This window comes from Dermochelys coriacea, chromosome 14, assembly GCF_009764565.3.
Source record: "Dermochelys coriacea isolate rDerCor1 chromosome 14, rDerCor1.pri.v4, whole genome shotgun sequence".
Taxonomy (NCBI): Eukaryota; Metazoa; Chordata; order Testudines; family Dermochelyidae; genus Dermochelys; species Dermochelys coriacea.
Window position 1 is genome coordinate 33,726,890 of NC_050081.1, and position 14,603 is coordinate 33,741,492.

Consider the following 14,603-nt stretch of genomic DNA (forward strand, 5'->3'; position numbering starts at 1 on the left):
AGAAGTTATAACACTGACTCCTCCACCTCGGGCCATTTTGTGTGGAATGAGGCAGGTGCCTAATGCATTCTTCAGAAGAAACATGGCTCCAGGAGAGGAGTTCCCAGGCATGGATTTTAAGCAGAGATAGGCACCTCCCTGTAGCCCAGTGCTGCCAATGATTTTAGTTTATTGTCCATTTATTGAGTGATGCTATGATTAATCAACATGTCATATTATATATATATTCATTAAATAGAGTTAATTTGTAGGATTATAGAAGTATCAGATTGATCACTATTTAGAGGGAATCATATATTAGATATAAGTAAGACAAACTGGATCGAGGCTGGCACAACTGATAAAGAGAGCTTTAAACTAGGAATTAGGGGGAGATGGTTGGGCGATGACCAGGTAATCTCCACGCCAGATTTTAGCATTGAGAGGGAAGAAGACGAAGTAAGAAAGGATACAGTCGTGGGTAGAAGAAGGTATATAAGGAGGGACGGTGGTGTGAATACTAGTCTAATAGGTTATACTGGCTGTATAATGACTGTGCCTAATAGGGTACAAAATGTGAGCGAGGCCAAACAGCAAAAATTAAGATGTTTGTACACCAATGCGAGGAGCCTAGGTAACAAAATGGAGGAACTAGAGCTACTGGTGCAGGAAGTGAAACCAGATATTATAGGGATAACAGAAACATGGTGGAATAGTAGTCATGACTGGACTACAGGTATTGAAGGGTATGTGCTGTTTAGGAAAGACAGAAACAAAGGTAAAGGGGGTGGAGTAGCATTGTATATCAATGATGAAGTAGAATGTAAAGAAATAAGAAGCGATGCAATGGATAAGACAGAGTCCGTCTGGGCAAAAATTACATTGGGGAAGATAACGAGTAAAGCCTCTCCTACGATAGTGCTTGGGGTGTGCTATAGATCTAATTTGGATATGGATAGAGCCCTTTTTAATGTTTTTAATAAAGTAAATAATAATGGAAACTGCGTGATCATGGGAGACTTTAACTTCCCAGATATAGACTGGAGGACCAGTGCTAGTAATAATAATAGGGCTCAGATTTTCCTAGATGCAATAGCTGATGGATTCCTTCATCAAGTAGTTGCTGAACTGACTAGAGGGGAAGCCATTTTAGATTTAATTTTGGTGAGTAGCGAGGACCTCATAGAAGAAATGGTTGTAGGGGACAATCTTGGCTCAAGTGATCATGAGCTAATTCAGTTCAAACTAAATGGAAGGATTAACAAAAATAAATCTGCAACTAGAGTTTTTGATTTCAAAAGGGCTGACTTTCAAAAATTAAGGAAATTAGTTAGGGAAGTGGATTGGACTGAAGAATTTATGGATCTAAAGGTAGAGGAGGCCTGGGATTACTTTAAATCAAAGCTGCAGAAGTTATCGGAAGCCTGTATCCCAAGAAAGGGGAAAAAATTCATAGGAAGGAGTTGTAGACCAAGCTGTATGAGCAAGCATTTTAGAGAGGTGATTAAGAAGAAGCAGAAAGCATACAGGGAGTGGAAGATGGGAGAGATCAGCAAGGAAAGCTACCTAATTGAGGTCAGAACATGTAGGGATAAAGTGAGACAGGCTAAAAGTCGAGTCAAGTTGGACCTTGCAAAGGGAATTAAAACCAATAGTAAAAGGTTCTATAGCCCTATAAATAAGAAGAAAACTAAGAAAGAAGAAGTGGGGCCGCTAAACACTGAGGATGGAGTGGAGGTTAAAGATAATCTAGGTATGGCCCAATATCTAAACAAATACTTTGCCTCAGTCTTTAATAAGGCTAAAGAGGATCTTGGGGATAATGGTAGCATGACAAACGGGAATGAGGATATGGAGGTAGATATTACCATATCTGAGGTAGAAGCGAAACTGAAACAGCTTAATGGGACTAAATCGGGGGCCCAGATAATCTTCATCCAAGAATATTAAAGGAATTGGCACCTGAAATTGCAAGCCCATTAGCAAGAATTTTTAATGAATCTGTAAACTCAGGAGTAGTACCGAATGATTGGAGAATTGCTAATAGTTCCTATTTTGAAGAAAGGGAAAAAAAGTGATCCGGGTAACTACAGGCCAGTTAGTTTGACATCTGTAGTATGCAAGGTCCTGGAAAAAATTTTGAAGGAGAAATTAGTTAAGGACATTGAAGTCAATGGTAAATGGGACAAAATACAACATGGTTTTACAAAAGGTAGATCGTGCCAAACCAACCTAATCTCCTTTTTTTGAAAAAGTAACAGATTTTTTAGATAAAGGAAATGCAGTGGATCTAATTTACCTAGATTTCAGTAAGGCATTTGATACCGTGCCACATGGGGAATTATTAGTTAAATTTGAAAAGATGGGGATCAACATGAACATCAAAAGGTGGATAAGGAATTGGTTAAAGGGGAGACTGCAACGGGCCCTACTGAAAGGCGAACTGTCAGGTTGGAGGGAGGTTACCAGTGGAGTTCCTCAGGGATCGGTTTTGGGACCAATCTTATTTAATCTTTTTATTACTGACCTTGGCACAAAAAGTGGGAGTGTGCTAATAAAGTTTGCAGATGATACAAAGCTGGGAGGTATTGCCAATTCAGAGAAGGATCGGGATATTATACAGGAGGATCTGGATGACCTTGTAAACTGGAGTAATAGTAATAGGATGAAATTTAATAGTGAGAAGTGTAAGGTTATGCATTTAGGGATTAATAACAAGAATTTTAGTTATAAGTTGGGGACGCATCAATTAGAAGTAACGAAAGAGGAGAAGGACCTTGGAGTATTGGTTGATCATAGGATGACTATGAGCTGCCAATGTGATATGGCTGTGAAAAACGCTAATGCGGTTTTGGGATGCATCAGGAGAGGCATTTCCAGTAGGGATAAGGAGGTTTGAGTACCATTATACAAGGCACTGGTGAGACCTCACCTAGAATACTGTGTGCAGTTCTGGTCTCCCATGTTTAAAAAGGATGAATTCAAACTGGAACAGGTACAGAGAAGGGCTACTAGGATGATCCGAGGAATGGAAAACTTGTCTTATGAAAGGAGACTTAAGGAGCTTGGCTTGTTTAGCCTAACTAAAAGAAGGTTGAGGGGAGATATGATTGCTCTCTATAAATATATCAGAGGGATAAATACAGGAGAGGGAGAGGAATTATTTCAGCTCAGCACCAATGTGGACACAAGAACAAATGGGTATAAACTGGCCACCAAGAAGTTTAGACTTGAAATTAGACAAAGGTTTCTAACCATCAGAGGAGTGAAGTTTTGGAATAGCCTTCCAAGGGAAGCAGTGGGGGCAAAAGATCTATCTGGTTTTAAGATTCTACTCGACAAGTTTATGGAGGAGATGGTATGATGGGATAATGGGATTTTGGTAAGTAATTGATCTTTAAATATTCAGGGTAAATAGGACTAATCCCCTGAGATGGGATATTAGATGGATGGGATCTGAGTTACTACAGAAAATTCTTTCCTGGGTATCTGGCTGGTGAATCTTGCCCATATGCTCAGGGTTTAGCTGATCGCCATATTTGGGGTCGGGAAGGAATTTTCCTCCAGGGCAGATTGGAGAGGCCCTGGAGGTTTTTCGCCTTCCTCTGTAACATGGGGCATGGGTGACTTGAGGGAGGCTTCTCTGCTCCTTGAAGTCTAAACCATGATTTAAGGACTTCAATAGCTCAGACATAGGTGAGGTTTTTTGTAGGAGTGGGTGGGTGAGATTCTGTGGCCTGCGCTGTGCAGGAGGTCGGACTAGATGTTCAGAATGGTCCCTTCTGACCTTAGTATCTATGAATCTATGAAACGCAAGAACCTGGAGGCTGAGGCCTGCAAGACTTTAGTTTAGCTATTTTAGGCCTTGGAGATAAGAAATGCTAACATAAATAAATGACCCAGGAATAACCCCATGCCATAAGATTATGGGAAAAAAGGTACCAAGTGGTAATAAGCAGAAGATTAATTTTAAATTATAAAAATGCTATAGAAGCACATATCTGTCTTCAACATGTGTCTTTACCACAGGATACAGGTGGTGAATCAATGCAATAAGGAAAAATGGATTTAAGCTTGCTGGAAGTTCACCCCAATATACATCAAATTGTTTGCACCTCTGGACTTTGGGTATTGTTGCTCTCTGCTCATGCGAGAAGGACCAGGGAAGTGAGTGGGTGAAGGAATAAGCCCTATAATACTGTTCATATGAACTATATACCATGTCTAACATCATTATTTCTCCAAATAAAGCAGCTGCCCCCAAACTTTTGAGGGTCATGCCCCTCCCTTACCGCTTTCCGCATCCCCCCCCCAGGAGTGGGGCTGCAGCCAGGGGCTGAAGCTGGGGGTGGGACCACACCAAGGCTGGGGACAGGGACAGGAGCTGGGATGTGGCTATGGGCAGGACCAGAGCAGAGCTGGGAGTGGAGTGGGGCTGGGTGGTGCTCCCTCCTTGCCCCTCTCGGGGACTGGCCTAGGCCCTGCCAAGCCCCCCACACCCCCAACTTTCCTCCATGCCCCAGTGGGGGGGCATACCCCCAGTTTGGGGACCTCTGAAATAAAGGCTACTGATCCCCAGACACAATGCAGGAATATCTCTGGAAAACAATACACTGAATCAGTGGGAATACCTGCCAGATCCCCAACACAGCAACAAGCAGAACAATGAGGGGAAAGAACTCTTTTTTAGGCTGGGGAGTTTTACTCTTCGGAGGAGACAGATTGTCGTGTGCATGCGATACATACAGAATAGCCCATCTACATATACAGAACTGTCAGCAGACACATCTGTCATTTCTAAAACAGCATGCACACCTTCTTAATTTTCTGCTCTACTCCTATTACATTTCCTCCAACATAAAAAGCAGCTTTTTCAACACAGACAACACACCTACATTTCATTTGCAGATTTCTGCCAGCAGCAGGTGTTGAATTTATAATACAAAAGTGTTACTTCCATTTATTAACCACTCTTAAATTCTGGTTTCAGAGTAACAGCCGTGTTAGTCTGTATTCACAAAAAGAAAAGGAGGACGTGTGGCACCTTAGAGACTAACAAATTTATTTGAGCAAAAGCTTTCGTGAGCTACAGCTCACTTCATTGGATGCATCTTAAGTTCTGTTCAGCCATCTAGGGCAGCGGTTCTCAATTGAGGCTACACATACCCTTGGGATATGCAAAAGCCTGCCAGAGGGTACGTCAACTCTTCTAGATATTTGCCTTGTTTTACAATAGGCTACATAAAAAGCACTAGCAAAGTCAGTGCAAACTAAAATTTCAGACAGACAATGGCTTGTTTATACTGCTCTATATACTATATGCAGAAATGTAAGTACAAGATTTAAATTCCAATTAATTTATTTTATAATTATATGGTAACAATGAGAAAGTCAGCACTTTTCCAGTACAAGTGGCTGTGACACTGTTGTATTTTTATGTCTGATTTTGCAAGCAAGTTATTTTTAAATGAGGTGGAACTGGGAGGTAGGCAAAATAAATCAGCCTCTTGAAAGGGGTACAGGCCAGGGGATGGATGTCTCGGCTCCCTCCTGGCACAGAGGGGTGCAGATGGGCAGAAATTGCACCCACGCTCTGGAGCGACAGGTTCTCTGCAATACACCAGAGCGATGGCACCAGTAGCTTCATCCTGGAGACATCTCATAAGGTTCCCCGAGGCCCTGACTGGCTCCCCCCCGGAGCTCAGGAACATGCTCTGTCTGCCCCTGTGCGCAGGTGGGCGTTTCCTTCCCTGAAATGCTGAGCTGGTGGGAGGAGAGACGTGGAGGCTTCTATAAAAGGTGCAGCGTTGGGAACCCGGACTGATCAGAACTAACAAGTCAGCCCCCCGCCTCCCAAGGGTCCCGCAATAAGCCCCCCAGAGCACGAGATGAATAAAACAAGCTGATGCCGGGGTTTGGGGTGTCGATGCCTGAACTCCCCCTGCCACCCACAGGATGTATGGGGGACACTTCAGTGCCCCCCCCCGTCACCCGCCTTTACCGAGCAAGGTGATTTTCTGCCCCAGGGCACAAGCTCCCACCGCCCTCCTCTGCCCGGCCCAGCAAATAACCTGCCCCCCAACCCTCAAATCGATTCCCCGCCCTTCCCAGCAGTTCTGCCCCCAGATCTAACACCTCGATTCTCCCCCTCCCCCAGCAGGGCCCTAGGCCGGTCGGGTCCGGTCAGGCTGCACCAGCCTGCAGCGCGCACCGGAAAGACACCGACCCCCCAGCCCTCAGGAGAAGGGGGGGCAGCAGCCAGGGGAGCTGCCTCTGTTCTGCCCCTTTCCCCACACGCTGCTGCCCCTCCCAGCAGGGAAAGGAGCAGAACCCCCGGCCCCGCCCTTCCAGCTCCCTCCCACCCAGGTAGCGTGGGATGGAGAGGGGAACAAAATGCATCCGATGAAGTGAGCTGTAGCTCACGAAAGTTCATGCTCAAATAAATTTGTTAGTCTCTAAGGTGCCACAAGTACTCCTTTTCTTTTTGCAAATACAGACTAACACGGCTGCTACTCTGAAACCTGAAGAAAATAATGTTACTTGCACCACTGCCCCCCCCAAATCTGCCCCTGTCACAGCCCCCACACCAGTTCCGCCCCCACATCTGCCTCCCAGCCTCACCTCTGCTCCTTCGGCAGCTCCTGGGGCTCTTCACCCCCCGCCTTCCCGGCCTGGGGGGGGCGGTGGGGTCTCCTCTCCCCCTTGCCAGGCCCTGTGCTGGGGGAAGAGGCAGGGACTGGGCTGGCTGCCACTTGCCGTGGGGAGGCTGAGAGGGGAGGAGAAAACAGCTGAGCTGCGCTCACATGGTTTCAGGGAATTCCCCCCCCCGTCCCCCACACTTACCAATATTTACAACTTTGCTGTTTCCTGGGCAGGCCGCAGGGACCCGAACATGCTCAGTAACCTCCACTGAAGCCGCAGCCCCCACTTGCATCCCAGCCAGCTCCCTGCACAGCTTCCATGTGAGGAGAGATGAATCACACCGGGACTTTTCAGCTTGAAGAAGGGAGATGATAGAGATCTATAAAGTCATGACGGGTGTGGAGACCGTAAATAAGGAAGTGTTAGTTACTCCTCATAACACAAGAACTAGGGGTCACGAAATGAAATTAACAGGCAGCAGGTTTAAAACAAACAAAAGGAAGTATTTTTTCACACAATGTACAGTCAACCTGTGGAACTCCTTGCCGGAGGCTGTTGTGCAGGCCAAGACTATAACAGGATTAAAAAAAAAACTAGATAAATTCATGGAGGACAGGTCCATCAATGGCTATTAGCCAGGATGGGCAAGGATGGTGTCCCTAGCCTCCATTTGCCAGAAGCTGGGAATGGGCGACCAGGGCTGGCCTAGGGAAAGTGGCACCCTGGGCGAATTTGCATTTTGGTGCCCCTGGCCCCAGTGCGCATGGTGTGGCCCCCAGTACCCCTGGCCCCCGTGGGCTCCCCATCCTCCCTTCACCCCTAACCCTTACACTGTGCCCCCTTTGTCCCTAATCCCTTCATGCCCCTAATCCCTACACCCCTTTCCCTCTTACCCCTGTACCTCCTTCCAGCCCCCCTAACCCCTGCACTGTGCCCTCTTCACCCCAATGCAGGCACCCTGTTCACTCCTACCCCTGTACCACCCTCCTGCACCCCTAATCCCTGCACCTTCCTCCGGTGCCTCTTATCTCTGCATCCCCCTCCTGCACCCACATGGAGAAACTGACCTGGGTCAGTGATGGAGCAGCTGGCATTGCTGCTCACTCCCCCACTGGACTGATGCTCCTCTGCCCCGTGTTGTCCACCCTTAGGGAGCTGTGAAGGGGGGAGCGAGGTCGGGACTTCCTGCACCCAGGTCACATTCCCTGCCTGGGCTGCATAAGGAGAGGGCAGGAGAGCAGCGGCTCCTGATGCCTCACAGCACAGCCCATATGTGACTGTATGTTGTGCTGAGGGGAGAGTGTGCGTGCCTGAGTGAGTGTGTGAGCGCACTGTCTCTTTAAGAAAGCACTCCAGCCCTGAGCCCCTCATCCCCAGCCCCACCCCAGAGCCTGCACCCTCAGCTGGAACCCTCACACCCCTGCCCCCCACCCCGCTGCCCCAGCCCTGAGCCCCCTCCCAAACCTCTCAGCCCCATTCCACCACATGAATTTTGTTATGTGCACCAATATGAAGTTGATGTGTCACACATCACCTCCATATTGGTGCACATAACAAAATTCATTCCACACATGTGTGGGAAACATTAGAGGGAACACTGGGTTGAAGCACTCCCTACCCCCGAGGGGTGGGAATTCCCTGTTCAAATCCTGTTTCTGCATCAGTTGGAGGCCAAATTCTCAGGTGGGGTAAGTCAGCCTACGTTAGAATGGCCCTACTGGGTCAGACCAAAGGACCATCTAGCTCAGTATCCTGTCTTCCGACAGTGGCCAATGCCAGGTGCTCCAGAGGGAATGAACAGAACTGGTGATCATCAAGTGATCCATCCCCTGTCCATTCTCAGCATCTGGCAAAAGGAGGCTAGGGACACCATCCCTGCCCATCCTGGCTAATAGCCATTGATGAATCTATCCTCCATGAACTTATCTCGTTCTTTTTTGAACCCCGTTATAGTCTTGGCCTTCACAGCATCCTCTAGCAAAGAGTTCCACAGGTTGACTGTGCGTCGTGTGAAGAAATCTTTCCTTTTGTTTGTTTTAAACCTGCTGCCTCTTAATTTCATTTGGTGACCCCTAGTTCTTGTGTTCTGAGGAGTAAATAACACTTCCTTATTTACTGTCTCCGCACCAGTCGTGATTTTATTGACCTCAATCATATCCCCCTCCCCAGTCGTCTCTTTTCCAAGCTGAAAAGTCCCAATCTCATTAAATTCTTCTCATATGGCAGCTGTTCTGTACCCCTCATTTTTGTTGCCCTTTTCTGAAGCTTTTCCAATTCCAATGTATCTTTTTTGAGATGAGGTGAGCACATCTGCACGCAGTATTGAAGATGTGTGCGTACCATGGATTTATATAGAGGCAAGAAGATATTTTCTGTCTTATTAGCTGTCCCTTTCTGAATGATTTCCGACATTCTGTTTGCTTTTTTGACTGCCACTGCACATTAAGTGGATATTTTCAGACCCTTTGACGTCAGTGAAACCAGCTGAAAGTCTGGCCCAACGTTACTACTTAAGCCCATTTTGTTAGACACACAGTTGCAGCTGCGGAGCAAGAACTGGCTAGTTACTGCACAATTCACTTACCCAGCCGTTAATACTCCCTAAAACCCAGAGGCCATGTCCTAATCACTTAAATAGGAAGCCCACAGAAAACAAAGTCTCCGTCATGTGTGGGTGTTCCAAGCTTTTTCACCCTTGAGATCCTGTCCTTTAGGCCTTGTCCATGCTGGAGAAAGGGTGTGTTTTGTACAGTGCAATAGCGAATACAAAACACTGATCTCATTGTACCATCCTCATGGGGATGAGGCTAATGACGCTTCACCACCATGTAGCTGATTAAGGTGAACACGAGTCTGCCAAGCCATCCCCTATAGTTCCTCTCGCCCAGTTACACTAAGGTGAAACTACCACTTGCCCTGTCTACACTAGGATCATACAATGAGAGAGAGAAACCTCCCGCCTAGTACAGTCAAACCCTCAGATACTGTTGTTTGAAGCAGGTCTATGGGTAGTGGGAGGAGCCCTGGGCTGGCTGGAGCCCTCCCAGCTGTGCCATGCCACGCCTCCCTGCTTGAGACCCTAAGCTGCCCCACGGGAAAAGCTCACATCCAGGGAGATCACTGATGAACCCAGGAAGCTGAATAGCACATGCCATCTCTTCAGCTGTCCTGGAATCTGCATGGTGCATAATAATAAGCAAAAACTTCCCTGTGTAAACCTGCAACTGGCAGCTGCAGCTGCGTCAGGGGAGGCTTAGCCTGCCCTGGCCTATTATACCTGCTGCCTGTGAGCAGGTCCCATCCCATGAACACCCCGGTGGCCACCCCAGCAATTGCAGATGGGAAGAAGAAATGGTAACAATGTATTTCACTCATTTTTAGCCACCTTTGAGTACAATTCAATACAGCTGGAAACTAAGAGTCAGTACAGCTTGACCTGCCACCACGCTGCAGGGGCAGTGAGTTATATGAGCCTGTGGTGCCCGGCCTCTAGAAAATTCAGGGCCAGGGGGCTCAGCTCCACCAGTGTTCAGGACTGGGTCTCTCCCCTGGCTTGTTCCCACCACCCTGCCACTATGACAGTGACTGATACTGCCCTCACCTCGTGAGTACCTCCACCGCACCCCCTTCTGCACCGTCAACTCTACCCTCCTATTCTTCCCCCCCAGCTCCCACCCCTCAACAGTGTCCTCTTTTTGGACACCTGGAATATGGTCATCCTAGTAACAAACATACAGTAAAATCTTACCATTCTACATGCAGTGGATTACATGCATTTCGAAGGCAAAATATTCAGCAGCGTATGAGTTTTCCAACAATCCCTCACCAGGCATATGTTGTAATCTGACCTCCTGCACATCCTAGGCCACTATACCCCACCCCATTAAATTACCCCTGCAAAGAGCCCAATTATCTGGATTAGGCTAAAGCATTACAACCATCTGGAGACTAAACTATTGTCTGCCACCGGCCTGGAATTGGTGGGACTGTGAAGCACCACTGTCTGAGGCCCCTGCAATGGCAAGGAATTCCTTTGGTGAGATACCCCCAGATGATTATAGCAAGCAACTCACACGCCATGCTGTGGAGCTAGGTGAAAAAAAAATCCAAGGTCCCTATTGTGACAGGATCCCTGGGGTACAACCTGGTACTGGGGGTCCCGCTGTGTCCCCTTAACTCTCCAGCTTGGGCTGTCTCTCACAGTGCTTTGTTAGTGATAAGCATCAAACCCCTCTAGGTGCTGTTATCGCTCAGCACAACAGCATGTGGAGCTCCACACCCAGCTAAATTGCATGAATGCTCCCTGAACCACTGATGAATCACACAGAGAAAGGCACAGGCCAATCAGTCCCCAGCCTTGCACTCCAGAACTGTACTGTCTTGCCCTGGTCAGAAGCCTCATCAGTGTAAGTTTATTACCCAGTTTGCCCCTCCCTCAGTGTGGAGAGGACATACACAAGCCTTTGTAAACTGATCTGAGATTTCTCAAGCACTTCAATCAAAACACACTGTTTTAGGTGAAATATAAAACAGATTTATTAACTACAGAAAGAGATTGTAAGTGATTATAAGTGGTAGGCATAAAAGGTCAGAGATAGTTACTAAAGAAAATAAAAGGTAAGCGCACAGTTTAAATCTGAAACTTTAGATGTATTTAGATCAAGCAGTTTTCTCACCCCCCCCCCCGTATGTTACAGTTCTTAATACACAGGCTTCTCTCTCAAGCCTGGGACCAGTCTCTTCAGTTATAGTCTTTGTTCTTTCCAGCGTTCTTGTTGCTTCCAGCATAAGGGAGGGGAGGTGAGGGGGCGGGGAGAAAGGTAAAAGCATAATGCCACTGTCCCTTATTTTCAGTCTGTGCCTGCAAAATACTAGCCCAAACATGTCCTGGTGGGTTTTGCTGAGTCACAGGGTTAAGCAATCCCTCTGGTGTTGTCTTATGCAACTGACATTGAATTGTAAATCCCTTGATTACAGCCCCCCTGCTGATTAGTTGTCATTGACCACCCTCCTGGGAGTGGTTTGCCTTCTTTTTATGTCACTAGCAAACTTACACCACATTTCAGTAACAAACATATGGCAAAATCTCATACCTTGGTACATGCTAATGAGATACGTATCTTGACAGAACAATGGGTTTTAGCAGATCATGATCTTTTATATGATATCCCATGTAGCCTGATTTTCATTAAATATATCATAATGATATGACAGGGTTGGATATGGGGGTTCCACAGTGCTTGCTTTGAGGTACAGAGTGCCACACCTACAGAAAAATTCCTGACCTCAAAATGTGGATCATTTTGCCCCTGAACATGTGAACAAGACACACCACCCAAGCATCTGAGAAAGACAATTTTTTAAGCCATCCCAGTCAATGTCCCATCTCCAGCCATGGCCAATCTCTGACACTTCAGAAGAAGGAGAAAAAATAAAACCCGGAATATATCAGGGAAGGGGTATTTCTTTCCTGATGCCTTCAGGAGACCATCTGAAACCATGAAGCATGAGATTTTGAACAAAAGATTTACGACTAAATGGGCCGCCCAGGCCACCAATCCCTATCTCTCAGCATCGCAGGCAAACACATAATGATACAATCCCACTCATCAATTTATCAAGTTCTATTTTAAATCTAATTTAGCTCTTTGTTCCTACGCCTCCATTCTTTGGAATGTGTTCTGCCACCCACCATGCTCAACATAACTTCCTTTCACAGCTTCCCTCTCAATTCTTGTTTTCCTGAGTTGAGCACAAAAGTCAGGAATCAGCTCAGGGTAGGGGAATATGGGCAGTGGTTAGTCAAGAAACAGCAAGGAATGGGACTGATATTGAGAGAAACGGTAAGTATCTTCTGGATGCCTGGTTGTATGTTTGAGATAGTTATGGGAGAGCAGAAAAGTGCTCTAGGGCTATGGTATATGGAGCATTTGTATTAATTGTACCGTCAATGGGGGGCATTGTAAGCTGGCTTCTGAAAGCTAGTAACAATCCATGTAAGTAACTCAGTGTCTCCACTGACACTGCGTCGACCTAACTACATCGACCTTCACTCTACACCTCTCACGGAAGTGGAGTTATTAAATCGCTGTGGCAGGGCAGGTATCTTAGCTCCCTAGCTAGCTACTTTGCATCAACCTAACTCTGTAGTGTAGACTAGGCCTCAGGCTCTTGTCAGACTGTCAAGAGGGCATCTGCGACTCTCATGGGGAAGTGGACCCTTTCCCCCCTGAAAATTGCAGCTGAAATAATGAATAAAGTAGACAGGAGAAGAGCAGAAAATACATCCATTATTTCAAAATTTCTTTATTTACAGGGAAATAGTACGAAGTTAAAGAGGAGCTATAAGTGATCTTATAAACTGAATGAAAGATATCCTAAGTTGATGAGAACACGTTTGAGTGAGTCCAAGTGGAATAATGTACCCCTTTCTCACGGACACAGTCTGAGCTGGGCTCCTGCACCCCCAACCCGGAAGAAAGGGAAGATTTTCTCATCAGCGAAAGAGGCCGAGCGGAAAGCATAGAACGGTTTCTCATTATCAGCATCGAAAAATTCCACCAGGCCTGCTTCGTAGTCCAGAGAAACCCGAATCTTCTCAGGTTTCCTACGTAGGGACAGGCGTGTCATAGGGTTAGTGAGAGCCCAGAACTTACCCCACCACTGTCGCTCTACAGCCCAGATCCCCTCCTCAGGATTAAGGATCACTACTCCTTCCTTCCTCCTCACAGACTCTCTGGCCACCCCCACAGCCCAGCCTCCTTTGCTCCCAACTTCCACCCCCCAATAATGTGTCCCAGAGGTGAATCCCTCAGAGGCCAGTACACAGGGAGAATAACAAAATCCCTCATGATTGGCGAGCAGCTTCTCGTCTGCGCCTCCCAGTCTGACTCTTTTCCGATCCTTCGACAAGATGAGGTAGGGATTTGCTGAGTCTGGATCCAGGGTCACCCTCTCTGGAGAGAGTAAGAGAATAAGAATGTTAGAGACAGAGCTGAGCCCTGGGGGAGGGTTTGATCATGTCAGTGACAGAATCTGCCCCAGCTGGAGAGTGAATCAATGTATCTCCTTTCTCTTGACTGTATATCTGGGGGGAGGAAGGACAGCTGGATGACGAACAGATTTTAATTAATATTTTAAAGTGATCACAAATGTTATACAAACTTTTCATTTGCCAAAACACAGGTTTTAGATAAATAAATGAATTAAAAAAATCAATTCTGACTATTTTAAAATAAAAAATATGAAAAAAAAATCCTCATAAAATGCTAAACCAGAAAAATATTAAACACTTCAAAAGGAAAGCATTTTAAAAATATTTTTTTGGAAAACTTTTTTTTCCCTTCCATTTTCCAAACAGGAGAAATCTGCCACTGTTAATGCTTCTGCTTTCTCTGAAGCTGAGATCAGGGATCATTGCTGGATCCCCTCAGGTAAGAGCAGGGGAAAGAACAGTATGATTATGCTGAAATGGGGGTGTGTGTGTGTGTTTACAGTCTTGAATTAAAAAAATAAATAAAAAAAATCAAAAACCTCCTTCAAGCCAGTGGATGTGCTGAGCTCACTCTGTTACAAGCCATGGGAAGAGGAATCAAGCCCCTTTATGTATTAAAAGTGTCTTCAAGGAAGGCAACAAATGCAGGACAGAGCTAAGTTTCATGGTCTGAGGGGTTTCCTTTGTTGCAGATGCAAGGGCTAGGGGTTTGGGTTTGCAGAGAGTGTGAGTGAGTGTGTGTATTACAGGGAGAAAGCCAGAGAGTTGTGAGAGTGACCCTGAGAGGAAGCAGAGAGACCAGAGCCCCCCGTTCCACCAAGGGACACTCAGCGTTACAACACCTAACATCTAGATTGCTCACCACAGGCAGTATTGTGCAGGGTTCGTGTAGCCACACAGTGCAGTGAAAAGCAGGCTGTATCGACACTGTGATGTGTAGCTACATGTCTCAGTGAAAGGCTCTGGCAGGGTGGGGGCAACAGGGAAA

At 46.4% G+C, this 14,603-nt stretch overlaps 2 protein-coding genes across 2 annotated transcripts in view; one reads left to right on the forward strand and one right to left on the reverse strand.

Moving 5' to 3' along the window:
- The window catches only part of LOC119843336 (butyrophilin subfamily 1 member A1-like), a 1,931,986-nt gene that overhangs the window by 542,410 nt on the left and 1,374,973 nt on the right, over positions 1 to 14,603 (forward strand). The window lies entirely within an intron of this gene.
- Positions 11,133 to 14,603, reverse strand: part of LOC119843331 (butyrophilin subfamily 1 member A1-like) — a 29,359-nt gene continuing 25,888 nt past the window's right edge. The window contains exon 8 of the mRNA XM_038372555.2: positions 11,133 to 13,577. Within this exon, the coding sequence (XP_038228483.1) occupies positions 13,054 to 13,577 (524 nt within the window). The 3' untranslated portion in view covers positions 11,133 to 13,053. The remainder of the gene's footprint in view (positions 13,578 to 14,603) is intronic.